The 14,352-nt window shown below is 29.2% G+C and overlaps 1 protein-coding gene across 1 annotated transcript; it reads left to right on the forward strand.

The window, feature by feature from the left end:
- Nucleotides 1–7,443: 7,443 nt before the first annotated feature.
- LOC135954299 (phospholipid scramblase 1-like) lies at nucleotides 7,444–13,292 on the forward strand. The gene is made up of 4 exons (XM_065504409.1): nucleotides 7,444–7,703; nucleotides 11,343–11,833; nucleotides 11,905–12,063; nucleotides 13,145–13,292. The coding sequence occupies exons 1-4, from the start codon at nucleotides 7,490–7,492 to the stop codon at nucleotides 13,178–13,180; spliced, it is 900 nt and encodes a 299-aa protein (XP_065360481.1). The 5' UTR covers nucleotides 7,444–7,489; the 3' UTR covers nucleotides 13,181–13,292.
- The last annotated feature ends 1,060 nt before the right edge of the window (nucleotides 13,293–14,352 follow it).

Here is a 14,352-nt window from a genome sequence, read left to right on the forward strand (position 1 = left end):
GCCATACTATTTGCTATTCCTTACTTACGATGCGGTTAAATGTGTGATGACACTTTGATACATTTTAACACCGTGTCGTATCTGGTCATCATCTGTGATACAATATTCTATAGGCTTTGAAGTTAAAGTCCCCATAAGTAATTGAAAAGCTTTATGAATAAAAATTCCCCGGGAGTTTTTTCCCATTTTTCCTAATCACTCCTATCGGCAAAACATGATAAATTTAGGTTCTCATGAAATATTCTTTTCATTCGTGATATTCCCATGAACTTTTCATTCAAAATCACTCTTATCGTGGTTGGCGTAAACGTAATATGCCTACGACAGTTTCGTACTAGATTAAATAAAATAGATTTTTTCAGAAAAAAGTTTCAATTTATATTTTTATTTTGATTTTATTTTCAATTCATAACATTTATAAATAATTTCATAAGTCCCGGTCCACATTATGAAACATTTGCTGCAAAACATTTTTAAATTCTTGTTTGAAACTGAATTCATGTCTACACAGTTAAGTTTTTGCTATTAATATTTTAACATTTCTGTACAGAATGAATATGAACAAATATATGTGGAAGTTTTTCTTTCCTCTTTACCCTTTCATCAACAAACTCAAATGTTTTGCAGAAAATGTTTCACAGTATGGATAGGGACTAAATAGTATGATTTTGTTTATATCGAGCCGTTTTCGCACAAAAGACGTAACCGACATAAACTAAATTTTTCAGGAAAGCTTTTTTTTAAATATCTTTGGAGTAGGCCATGGTATTTCTTTAAAATTCCGTTAATAAGTATTATTATATCTGAGATATAGGATGCAGCTTGTTTCAATTTCATATATACACTATATCCTTTGTCGCTTACGTCTTTTTTCCCCTTACACATTTTATAATATTAATAAAATTATGTTGGTTACGACTAATTTTTTTTATTAAAAGAGAGGAAATTAAGTGTAATACATCCTGTTTTAATTAAGTTAATACATAAGCTAGCAAACAAACAAATTTAAGTAACATTTAAAATTTAATGGAAAAATAATTAAAAATTAAATAACATCTTCTTGGTTAGTTTCAGGCAATGCATCGTTTACATCCATTATGATATTGTTTATGGATCGTATTTTTATCACAAAGTAATTTCAAATCTTTGTATTTACGGGCATTTATTTTAAGGAAGTCATTATACAATGGAGTACTTGAGTTCATACAACATTCTATTATTTCCGATTCTTCAAAGTATCCAGTATTTAAGTTTTATATTAGGGGCGTTCTTTTCAAAATAAGCTGACCGCAAATTTTTAAATGACATTTTTTTTAAACCGGCAAACTTTGCTTCTGAAAATGTCTTCCAGTCTTTGAAATCGAAGTAATTCAAAGCGATGCATTTATAGCCTTCAGGATTTCAGGACAAGTATATTAAGGTATTGGACATTTTATGTATAAACACATTCAAAACATTAATATGTTCAAAATTTTTTTTTAAATTTCATATATGTATTTTAAAAGAAAACTTAGACGTAACCGAACCTTGCTATTACAAAATTCATAAATCTATAAAAATAAAAATCAAATGTCGTTCGTTGGTAATTGCATCAGTTGAGAACGGCCGGACCGATTTTTTTTTAAAATGTTGGTCATAGTCCATAGGTTCTTACGGAATGAAAAATTGACCACGTCCCCTTTTACGCCTACTTTTTAAGATTTATCTAAAATCGGAAAACGGCTGCACCGATTTGGTTAATTTTTTGTTTAAATGTTCATAGTAATCCAATTTAATGGGTCGATTATGGATGGCAACCGAACTTCAGTTGCGTTGTCAGTTGCCTAAATGGTATTACAGATGGTAACTGGCAGCATCATTTTCTGTTGACAAATGACAACCAGAAATTTGCGGTTGCCCTCTGTCAACGCAACTGAAGTTCGGTTGCCAATCCATAATCGACACATAAGTTTTTACTGAAAGAAAATTTTACCACCCCAATTTTTTTTCGATATATCCAAAATCGCAGGACGACGCCTGGACCGATTTGACTATTTTTTTTTTAATGTTCGCAATAGTCCGCAAAAGTTTTTACAGAAACAAAAATTGTCCTCGTCCACTAATACGTCCACTTATTAAATACATTTGCAAAATACATCGATCTGTGATCACTCATTTCACTCATTTCAGACCAAAATTCGATTACTTACATATGTATATAAAAACTCAAAATATGTACATTAGGCATATAACTAATTTTGGCGAAATTTTTGGCGTACCACCACGTGATGGCCAATGTTGTATAAGTAATGAAAATCATTCTTTTAGGTCATTTGGAATCAAAAACATCACGCACCAACACCAATTTCTAAAATAAACCAACATTTTTTTCTCTGAAAAATTATATAAATAATTTCATATTTTTTTTTGCAAGTGTGAGGGATACTTCCCTTATTTAAAAATTATCTTTTGAAGTATGTCCGCAGTTATTATTAAAATAAAATCAAAATAATTTAAAATATTTCAAGAAAAACTTTATTGCGTTTGGTGCGTGAACTTTTTTAACAACCGCGAAAAAATAATACCGTGGTTTTTTATATTTTTTAATACTCTATACGACTATGCTATGCCAATTTGCATATTTGCAAAAATTGTCAATAGTTATATCCCTAATGTACATACATTCATTTACATGTATTCTGTTGCAAGATTCTGAAAACAGACTTAGGCTCTTTGTCTCTCAGTAACGCTTTTATGTATATTTCATTCTATGACCATAAGATTCATTGTACATATTTTAAAATCAAATGTAAATCAAACATAACCCAAACCTATATGAATAAAACTTATCACTCAACAATACGTTTTTTTTTCTTTTTAACTATTTTTACCCAAAACCACCCCAGACTCGCATCTGCCCACCCCAGATAAAAATTTGGAAAGTCGCTGCAATATTTTTTTGGATTTGTAGATTGTTCCGTTAAGAGATTCCAGTGCCCTAGAACATTAATCATTTGGTTTTTGGAACCCAAAAAATTAAAAAATGTTCCAATGCCAATCGTACCTACAACGGAGCACATGTAATGTTTGGTTTTAAAAACGGTTTACAAGCTAAAATAAAGGAGTCAAATACGCAAGCTATTGATTGTTTATCCGTCAGGCTAAACTTAGTTATTGTGGATTCGTGTTCACACATACATATGTATCATCAGCGAAAAACATTCTTAGCATTCACTTTTCGAAACCAGAAAATAATAATGATTTAAAAAGCCTAAGTCAAGCTCTTCAAATTAAACAGTATAAAATAGATATGAAAATTGTAAGTCAGTAATAAAAAATTACGTTATAATTAAAAGTGATCTTGAAGATTTTTATATAGAATCAACATTAGGTAAAAGCCGGATTCTATTCCTTCAGTTGATTATTGGAAGTTAAATATATAGTAATATTTTAAATAGCCAGTAATATATAGCATAATTTTAAATATAGAATACCGATTCCAAAACATTGCATTACCTAAAGCTGTTAACAATTTCTTTAAATTAGATTTGGATGGCGCCGATGAATTCATTATTAATTACAAACATGTTTTGCAAATTGATTATGATTCTATGAAAGCTGAAGCACTAGTACTAGTTTAAACACATATTCAGCGAAAAACAATTAAACTTTGATATGATAAAATCCAAAATTGACAAGAATTTCTCTCCAAGCATTTACATACTTTTACAAGTGGCAATAAGCCTTACTATTAGTTCTGCTAGTTGCGAAAGAAGTTTATCAGCTATGCGTAAAATAAAACAATGGTTACGTAGTGCAATGCTTCAGGAACGGTTTTCAAATTTTGCAGTTTTTTTTTCAACTCAATTCTTTATTTATAATAATATTTGTACAAAGGTGTATATATACACATCTGCTCAAAATAATAGATACACCAAAATTTATTTTTTAAAAACGAAAAAAAATAATGGTATATTGTAAAATTATAAAAAAAATTCAGTCGATTTTTATTTATAGTTAAAAGGAGAGTAAAAAACAAAAACAAAATATTTCATAATTAATAATAAATATTATAAAGTAAATTAAATTTCTTAAATTTCGAAAAATTTGGTGCTCATAATAATAGATACATTTTTAAAAATTCTTATTAAACAAAAGCTAATAAATTTTATCTTAAAAAAATTAGTTTATTATTAAAGTAAAGCTAGTATCCAGTATATCCACCTTTGTTTTGTAAAACTTTCTCCACTCTTCTGGGCATACTGGATATCAAGTTCTGACACTTCTCCAATGGAATCTCGTACCATATTTTTTGCGTTTTCTCCCATAAATCTTTATTTTTGAAAACTTCCTTCGAAAGCCTTATCTTTAATTCACTCCACAAGTTTTCTATTGGGTTTAAATCAGGGGATTGGCTGGGCCAGCTTAAAACAGGTACTTTATTCTCCAAGAACCAGTTTTTAACTAATCTTGAACTATGTTTTGGGTCGTTGTCCTGCTGGAATGTCCATATTAATGGCATATTTTCCGATGCATATGGAAGCATTACGTTTTCCAATAAGTCTCTATTCCCACTAGCATTCATGGTATCTTCTATTCGGAATATCGGACCAACACCATTCCATGAAAAGCAACCCCAAACCATTATGTTTCCCCCGCCATGTTTTACCGTCTTTTTTGTAAATTTAACGTGGAATTCTTTTCCTTTTGGTCGGCGTACATTTCATTGGCAGTCGTTTCCAAACAAATTTATTTTTGTTTCGTCGCTCCATAAAATATTTCTCCATTTTTTTTCGCTTTCACACCCGGACCATTGTAAGTGCTCTTTAGCAAATTCTAATCTTGTCTTGATATTTTTTTGGCGCATTAGTGGCACTTTTCTGGCAATTCTTCCCGGCAATTTAGCTTGTAAAAGACGACGACGAACTGTTTGTGGACTGATTTCGTTACATAGCTCCGCAGAAATAGCTTTCGATGATATGAAAGGGTCTTTTTTAACCATAAGGACGATCCGCCTATCTGTTTCTGGACTGGTTTTCTTTGGTCTACCACGAGTTTCTCTTTTTTGTTTTTTAGATAAAGCATTTTGGACAAAATGTAAAGATCTTCCTATGCTCTTTGCTATTTCCCGTAATGATTTTCCTTGATTTCTCATCGTTTGAACAATTTTTTTCTCATCTTCGGTACAATGATGATTTCGTCCCATTTTCTTCAAAAGAGTCCTATTTTTTATAAAATTGTTGCTAAAATTTAAATTATACTTACTGTTTCACGTAAATAGGAGCAAAAAATTGCACAAAAAAAAAATTGTATATAAACAAATTACAAATTACTGATGTGTATCTATTTTTATGAGCAAATAATTTTTTGTAATTCAAATAAATTCGTTTTTAAAAATCAACATGAAAGCAAATAGTTGCCAGATTTTTGACTGACATGACATTGCCAGATAGAAATTTTAATAATATGATGTATTCTTAACGCTTGCGAGGAAATTTTCAATGTTACCGCCATTTAAATTTTTTCCAATTAGGTGTATCTATTATTTTGAGCAGATGTGTATATATATACATATATATATAGTATATTTATACAATATTACAATTTTAAATTAAAGAGTTTAGATCTAATAAATCTTTTCAACTCAAAAATAGTATTTTGTCTAACTAATATAATAAGGAACAAATAACAGTTTAGATCAAGAGGAAAATTAAAAAAACCTCATTTAAATATAAAAAAAAAAAATTATAAAAATATTTTATAAAATAAATTAGCTGTTTTAAATATTGAAAATGAAGTAGTTATGTTAGCAAACTGAATTTTTGTGATATTTTAGTCATAGAGCGAAAACTCTCTTGTGAAAGACCTAACTCAGTTGTCAGAAACCTAAGTAGTGAGAATGTATTAGTAGAAAAAACTATGTGAAAACAAAAACAACACTCGTATGTGTGATTATTTTGAGCAATTTTTTTGTTTGAGTTTTATTCTAGTTTCCGCTCTATTTTTTTTTTATGACTTTAGTATTGTTTTAATAAAAAAATATTTTTTTTTATAAAAAAAATTGTTTATTTTTACTAATTGGGAAGGGCACTTGCCCACCCCAGAATAATAGTCTAGCTACGATTATGTAACCCTTAGTCCGATTTGAATGAAATTTGACATGCGTAAAGAAGAAGTGTTGTCGACTTTAAGTTTTGATTTGTATGGGCCCACCAGGGGTGCGGCCAGGGTTTCCCGAATTAGGACACCTCGGGTATGTTCAATTTTTAAAACGAAAACCTCGTCGTAGATATCAATTATCTCTTATAACTTATTCGCATTTGAAAATTAAATTTTCAACATTCCAGTTTTTTGATAACAGCGGGTCCAAATATTTCCCGATTTTCTCTATTTTTCCTTTGTTTGACTAAAAACAAATGTATGTGAATTCTTTAAAATTCGTGACTGAATCCAAAGTTATATGCATTTGAATTTAAAAACTTTAAAAAATATGATTTTTCGCTAGTTTTTGGGAAAAAAGTACTTTTATTCTTTTTAAGTTATCTAAAAAATTTCTAAAAATGTGTATTAGGAATTTATACTTTTTGAAAATCTAACTTTACATTAAATATTCTAAATGTAAACAAATTTGAAAATTGTTGATACCGAGGAGACCAGGTCTATCCAAAAAAAATCTATTTTTTTATATAAAATTCAATTTTAGGACAAAATTATCAAAATATAATATCAAAATATTGTTCTATTAAGAGTTCCGATAACTCCGCCCTTAGTATGGATATTATAGCCAAAAAACTAAAAATGCCCATTTTTGGGATTTTTCAACACTTTTTTGGGAATTGCGGGATTCCTGACTACAAATTTCAAAATTTGTTTTTATTTTTCTATTTTCAATGGCAAAATCTATATAACTGTATAATTTTATTAAAAAATATTCATAAATAAAAATTTAATTTCAATTGAAAAATTTGTATCAATTTCAAAACATTTCAATTTCAATTGAAAAAAAGTATTGCATCTTTTTTTTATCATTCCACTGTGCGCTCTTGATTTTTTCTCTACTTGCAAGTTTTTTGAGTTAATGAACACATTTCCAGTAACAATTGTTACTAACTAGTAACAACTTTTAGTTATTGAACGGAGCTATTATTTGAGGTTAGAACTCAATACATTGGAAAATAATATGACAAATTTCTTTTGAAGTTGCAATACGTTAAATTTATTGTTATTTTGAGTACAAATATTGTTGTAAAAATAAGAGTATTTACAATGTTTTGTGGTCAATTATGTAAAATTAACAACATTTAACTAAAAATATCCCCTTATGTTTTTATACTTATATTTAAAATCTAAGCATTGGGAATGATTAATACTATTCAAACAATAGAACCAGCAACATCACATTCAATTTTAATTAAATTACTATTTTTTAGTATTCTAAACATTCTAAATACTTAGTACATACAGATTTGTTGCCGGACAGCAGCCACAAGGTTACGCACCAGTACCTCAAATGTCATACGGTGAAGTACCTTTTGGTGGTGGAGCCCAGCCGCCAAATGCTGGGCCATCTGCATATGTTGCACCTCCACAACAAATGCAATACGGTGAAGGTCCACCTCAGCAGTATAATGGAGTTTTTAAACCAGGATATGGTGCACCACAAGCTCCTATTGTAACTCAACCAGGTCAGCCTATGTCACCAGGTCAACCTATGGGACCATCCGGTAAGTTATACAATCAACTATTATTTTATGATAAATTAATATTTTGCACAATAGATCGTTCTCTATCTCTGCTTAAATACTTGTACATATATTCACCTAAAATTCAAAACAACGTAACATCGAAATTCATTTTATTACTGGTTGTACAAAATATTAAACTTTTACTATCAAAAATAACCAAGTTATAACCAAAATTCAAAACAAAGTATCATCAAATGCACGATTTTCTTAAACAAAATACAGTATACGTTTTGAGTTATTAATTAATAAATAGTATTTTACCTTATTTTAGGTTGTTTCCTAATATTTTTTAATAAATTTGAATTTTTTCCAGATTTTATGAAAATTAAATGAAGTACCTTTTTTAGTTTAAATAAGTAGTTGTTAGTAATGAAAATATAAAACATAAAAAATATATATAACTGCTTTTATACGTTATTTTGGTTTTAGAAAACAACAATTCAAAATAACGTAAGACACATAGAATAAAGTGTGCTTTAAAAAAAATAGTTTTTTCTTTGTATAAAATATATTTCTAGTGTTATTGTAAATCAGATTTGAAAATTTTGTTTCAACATCTCAAGTAGTTTTCTTTTTATATCGTTTTTGCTTCTCCTATAAACTTATGAAAAGTGATGTAACATTTTAGGTGACGATATGTATGTAAAAATCTTTAGTAGAGATATTTTTCTTTTTTTATAATAAATATTTACCTTGTACTTAAACATAATTAGGGGACGGATTTATATGCAAAAGCATGTTTTATCTCGACCGCCCAAATACAATGCTGTAAAATGGCATCGATTTGTTAAGGCAAATGGGCAATTCCATATCATCGTACGTGACATTTGTACGCCTATAGAGTTGAATAGATGCAAAAATAAGAGTATCTGAAAAATAATTTGGTCTTTATGTTCGATTCAGAGTGTACTATATGTTAAAATAATAAAAAATTCTTTTGAAATATTGAGCGAAATAAGGGTATATCGTACGTGACATAAAACGGAACTCATTTTGAGGTACATGTAGAAATATGCGAAAATATTCGAATCGTGCGAGGCGTTATGTTTTCTTTTAATTTCTTACACTAAACCAAATATTTTTCCTTTATAATCCCTCATATTTAAATAAAAGCAATCTTTGGATGATTTTATAATAAATAAAATTTAATATCGTACGTGACATACCGTACGTGACAGATTTTTCTCTTATAATATAACAATATATATTCTGTAAATATATGTATACAAAAACTAAAAAAGTGAATAGAAAATATACATTCGGTTTCAATAAACAAAGTCAAATTCATTTCATACTACAAGCTAATTGGGAGCCTAGTTTTCGCCGCAATTTTAGCCTAAAACATTAAAAAATTAAATATAATCAGTTTAAACTATTATTTTTGTCTTTAAAATGTTGTAATATGATCTAAATACTTTCACATAGTAACATTTTATTATTCAAATCATCTTGAAAAAAAGTTTCATGGGTTTTTGTGTTTTCAGTCGTGGTAGCGATTCTCGTGGAATTGCCCATATGGGGGATTTCTTGTCAAGTGAACCAACTTTTGCAATCGTTGTCTTCCGATGGGGATGAAATTTGCAACAAGGTCCAATAGGACTGGATAGTAATTCAGACACAATTTTTCAACAAGATCGGTCGAGAACTCTCTGAGTCAGAGGGGTAAAAATTGTACATTTTGGCCAAACAGGTGTTATTTTTCATCCATATAACTTATTACCAAGTTTGGCAACCGATACCGTTATAGATACCGATTAAATGCCGTTTGAAATTGAGTACCGGTATTAATACCGATACCGAATTAATTATTTCGGTAAAATACCGGTATTAAAATACCGTTTTCTCTAATACCGGTTCATACCGGTATCAATACAATTGCAAATCAATACCGGTATCATACGGGCATTATAATTAAATTTTGCCAAAAGGGTTAAAATTACATACATAATTAACAATTTTGATGCTAGTAGAAAATAGTATTTGAACCTTGACGACAGGGACGGCAAAATTATTACGATCTTACTTTTTTGGTACTATATTTGATGTTCCATAGTGCCTTGATATCCGATACTCATTTGATACTCAAAATATGTATCTTGAGTATTCAGTACAGTATTAACAATGTGTATTTAATTTGTATATTTAAATTTAATGCCCTTAATTTTAAAATTTTAAGTATATTCGTAATTCCAAGTATTATCTTTGAAAATTTCTTTAGCTTTCGTAATACAATCAGAATATGTTTGTATTTTTACGTCGATTGACATTATATAAATACTAATTAACAAAATATTTTCTAATTTAAATATTAAATATTTGTAATTAAAGACTTTTGTATTCCTAACCTTTAAGGGAAATTATTGCCTATTTTTATAGCCTACACCATAATAGTGGGGTGGGTATAATACGTTTGTGCTGTTGTTGTTTGTAACGTCCAAAAATATTAGTATAATTGGCCAAGCTTGGATAGGTCTGGGGGTGTTATGTCCGCTCAAGAGAGCCAAGTTTTACTTTACACGTTTTTGCATTAAGTTCTCTTTCCGGATCATATAAAAATTGTATATAGTACCGAAGAAAATTGTTTTATAAAAAAGAAAAAATATATGGGCTTTTTAGGCAAAAAACGTAAAAATACGGTCCTTTTTACATGTTCCAACTTTGGATGCGTGTAACTTTTTATAGGGACAAGGTAATTGTTAGCAAGTTTTTTTTTTATTTTATTTCGAATTTTATCGCCAATATAGCTGATATTTTAAAAATAAATTTGGATCCTCCGTAGGCCCGCCACATATAAGAAAACATAAAAAGATCGAGAAAAATTAAAATAAAAAATCAATAAACCTAATAGTCTCAAGGACTATTTGGGATTTTTGTCGATTTTTTTTTTAATTTAAGACCCAGTTGACCAAATTTTAGTGGCTACGCACTGGCCCCATTAGCGCTAGGAAGCTGAATAAATGTAAATCAACTCGAAAACACTTCAGCTTCAAACATGTGAAATTTCGTAACAATTATTACCAAAAAAAAACTATTAACAAACCACTATGGATCGGTCCATAATTATTCATAGTTCCCATATAATGTTTTTGCACATTTACTTACGCACATTTACACATTTACTTTACGACCATACTTTCTTACTTGTTATATTGAATGAATAAATAAAAAAAAAAATTAATCACATAAGTAATTTCGATTTTTTTTTTAAACTTTTTGTTAATTTTGATGCATTTTAATACCGGTATAAATACCGATATATTACTTTTATACTTTTATACCGGTATACCCATACCGATATAATTTAAATACCGTTACCGATACCGAAATAGGAATAAAATTAATATCGATACCGTTATTCGTTTCGGTTGCCATCTTTGCTTATTACTTATTGTTCTTAGCATATTAAGGTTTACTATGTTCTAAACAAAATCTTAATAAAGTGGACAAATATTTGACATTGTGATATGTACCTAAATTTGCTTACAATTGAGTTATATTCTAATGTCACCCACCCAAATTTCTCTCTTTAAATTGCTATTTTATTATGCTCACAATGGTACCTAAATGTTTTATCATTGTCATTAATAGGAAACAAATTTTTTTTTGGCTTTTTTACAGGCGACTGGGTGAGTATAACTCCCGGCATACCGGATTGTCCACGCGGTTTGGAATACCTTACTAGTATAGATCAGCTTTTAGTTAAACAAAAAGTCGAATTATTAGAGGCATTTACCGGTTTCGAGACCAACAATAAATTCTCCATTAAAAATTCGCTCGGTCAAATGGTGTACTATGCGGTGGAAGACACCGACTGTTGCACACGTAATATGTGTGGTCCAGCTCGACCATTCGATATGAAAATTTTTGATAATTTCCGCAACGAAGTTATGCATGTATATCGGCCATTGGCCTGTTCCAGTTGTTTGTGTCCATGCTGTTTACAATCAATGGAGGTTTCGGCACCACCCGGTAATGTTATCGGTACAATCGAACAAGAATGGAGTCTCTGTGCACCAGCATTTAGAATTAAAAATCATATTGGTGATACAGTTTTACGTATTGAGGGTCCTATTTGTACATTTTCAATGTGCGGTGATGTCGAATTTAATGTAAGTTATTGTGATTTTTGTTTGTGAAATAATTTATTTTGTTTGTGTATTTTTTTTTTAAATCAATCTAGATCGTTTCTCTGACTGGTGGAAATGTTGGCAAAATTTGTAAACAATGGTCTGGCTTAGCACGTGAAATTTTTACTGATGCCGATTTCTTTGGCATTACTTTTCCCTTAGACTTGGATGTGCGTATGAAAGCTGTGCTTTTAGGTGCAACATTCCTTATTGTGAGTATAATACGAAATTACATATTATTATTTAGCTATTTTACCGCTTGTTTATTTTATTAAAAATGGGATTTGAGATTTCTTTAAACATTTTTAGTCTAAAGTTTCGTTTAAAATACAAAAGCAATTTATTATCTCCAAAATTTAAATACAATTAAATATACGAATTTATAGAGTTAGTGGGATATTATTATCAGTTTTGTGTGGCAAGGAAAGAAAACTTAAATACTTTAAAATTTATGAAATGTACTTGCAAATTTACTTGAAATCACTTTTTAGAATTTTACATTTGCATCTGACAAATATTGTTTGATATCTTGGGGCACTTATCAAATTAAAACACAGTCATTTTTTAATCCATTTTAAATGTTTAAAACTAGAAGATGCTTTGAATTAATTATTTAATAAAATCTTAATTCAGAATTAAAAAATGATCAGAATTCATTTCATAAAACTATTACTAAAAACCTAATTCTTTATCTTCAATCAAAGGGATTTATTTCAATAGAATTCATTCATTGTTGAATTAATTCATAATAGAATTCATTTAACCTTTAAATTATTAATTTTTTGTTAATTCAAATCTAATCCAAATTAAATTAAAATATTTTTTCTTCAATCAGAATTCGATTCTATAATGTATGATACTTAAAACAATGAAGGGAATTAGGCTTATGAATTAATTCGTTATGAATGCTTAAAAGATCACATTTAATTTGACTTTGAAAATTTAATTAAGAATTAGGTCCTGGTTCAAAAACCCGGCTGGAAAATAATTTTAAAATTTATGTATCTATGAAAAACTCTCAAAAATTATTTGAAAAACTGTTTCGAGGGATTCGCGTAATTATGCGAATCGCTCCAGCTTATCGACATACCCTGTATATTGAAACAATTCTGACAGAATTCTGAGTACGTTCACGTTTAAAATAAATTTCACCCTCCAGTTTTGAGTATTGCTAAAATGATTTATAGGACGAGAATCAGCTTGTATCCTTATGTGTACATACTTTTATTACATTCTTTAATTTGTATTCGGGTGTAAGTTTTTATATTAATTTTTGTTTAAACTTATTTACAGGATGCCATGTTCTTTGAAAAATCTGGTAAAAATTGATCTTCTCGGAATGCTATAATCTTAATTAAAACAACAGACATTTATTGTTTTTAATATTTAATTTGAATACTATTTTATGTAACTTTCATACATATGTATACTACACAGAGTTGGGGGTAGTGCATTAAATATTTAGTGCACTAAGGTTTCCACTAAATCGCACTATAGTGACATCATTTTGATTTTCCACTATTTTTCATCACTGAAAAATACTTTATTTAACACTAAAAAAATTAGTGGTAGTGAAACATATTTTAACTACCACTAAAAAAATTAGTGATAGTGAAAATTTTTCCACTACCACTAAACATTGGTTGGGGGTAGTGCACTAAATTTGCAGTTTCCACTAAAAGTTAGTGATAGTGCAAAATTTTTCACTATCACTAATAGCTATTTAGCGGTGAGTTAAAAAATAACAGCCTCACTAAGCAATAGTGGTAGTGGTACAAGAAAGTTTTACACTAAAATTAATTTAGTGATAGTGGAGAAAAAAAATTTCAACTAAACTTTAAAAACGTTTTTTACTATCACTAAATTAATTTTAGTGAAAAACTTTCTTGTACCACTACCACTATTGCTTAGTGAGGCTGTTATTTTTTAACTCACCACTAAATAGCTATTAGTGATAGTGTAACATTTTGCACTATCACTAACTTTTAGTGGAAACTGCAAATTTAGTGCACTACCCCCAACTCTGATACTACATGAATATGAAAATGTGATTATACAATTTATTTCAATTCTGCCTGGTTTTTATACTTACCCAGCAAAAATTTTGTGAATTTTTGTAATGACAACTAGTTATTTCATGCATTATTTTGTAATGAGTGGTGGTTACCCAGCACATTATTTTATTTACTAGAATAAGTACTTATTTTTATACAGGTTGGTAATGAACTTTTGCATTTAGCACAGCTATCAAGTGTGTTTGACTGGAAAACGGGAGGTTAGTGGTTCGCCACCTGTCAAAGCCATTAAGTTTTTGGTTCATATCATATTCAAACTATTGTTAACTTACAATAAAATAACTCGTACATGGAGCAGTGAGTTAGCGGCTTGACTATCAAACACAAGCAAATAATGTGACTGTTCGATTCCCACACAAGGCAATATTTTTTGTTTTTTTTTAACTGATTTCTTAACTGATTGTAAGTACATTTCAGGGTTTACAA

This window comes from Calliphora vicina, chromosome 3, assembly GCF_958450345.1.
Source record: "Calliphora vicina chromosome 3, idCalVici1.1, whole genome shotgun sequence".
NCBI classification, from domain to species: Eukaryota; Metazoa; Arthropoda; class Insecta; order Diptera; family Calliphoridae; genus Calliphora; species Calliphora vicina.

Coding starts and splice junctions, on each gene's coding strand:
- LOC135954299 (XM_065504409.1), top strand. CDS start 7,490: ATGTCATACGGTGAAGTACCTTTTGGTGGTGGAGCCCAGCCGCCAAAT. Junction 7,704..11,342: donor TCAACCTATGGGACCATCCG/GTAAGTTATACA, acceptor GCTTTTTTACAG/GCGACTGGGTGAGTATAACT. Junction 11,834..11,904: donor GCGGTGATGTCGAATTTAAT/GTAAGTTATTGT, acceptor AAATCAATCTAG/ATCGTTTCTCTGACTGGTGG.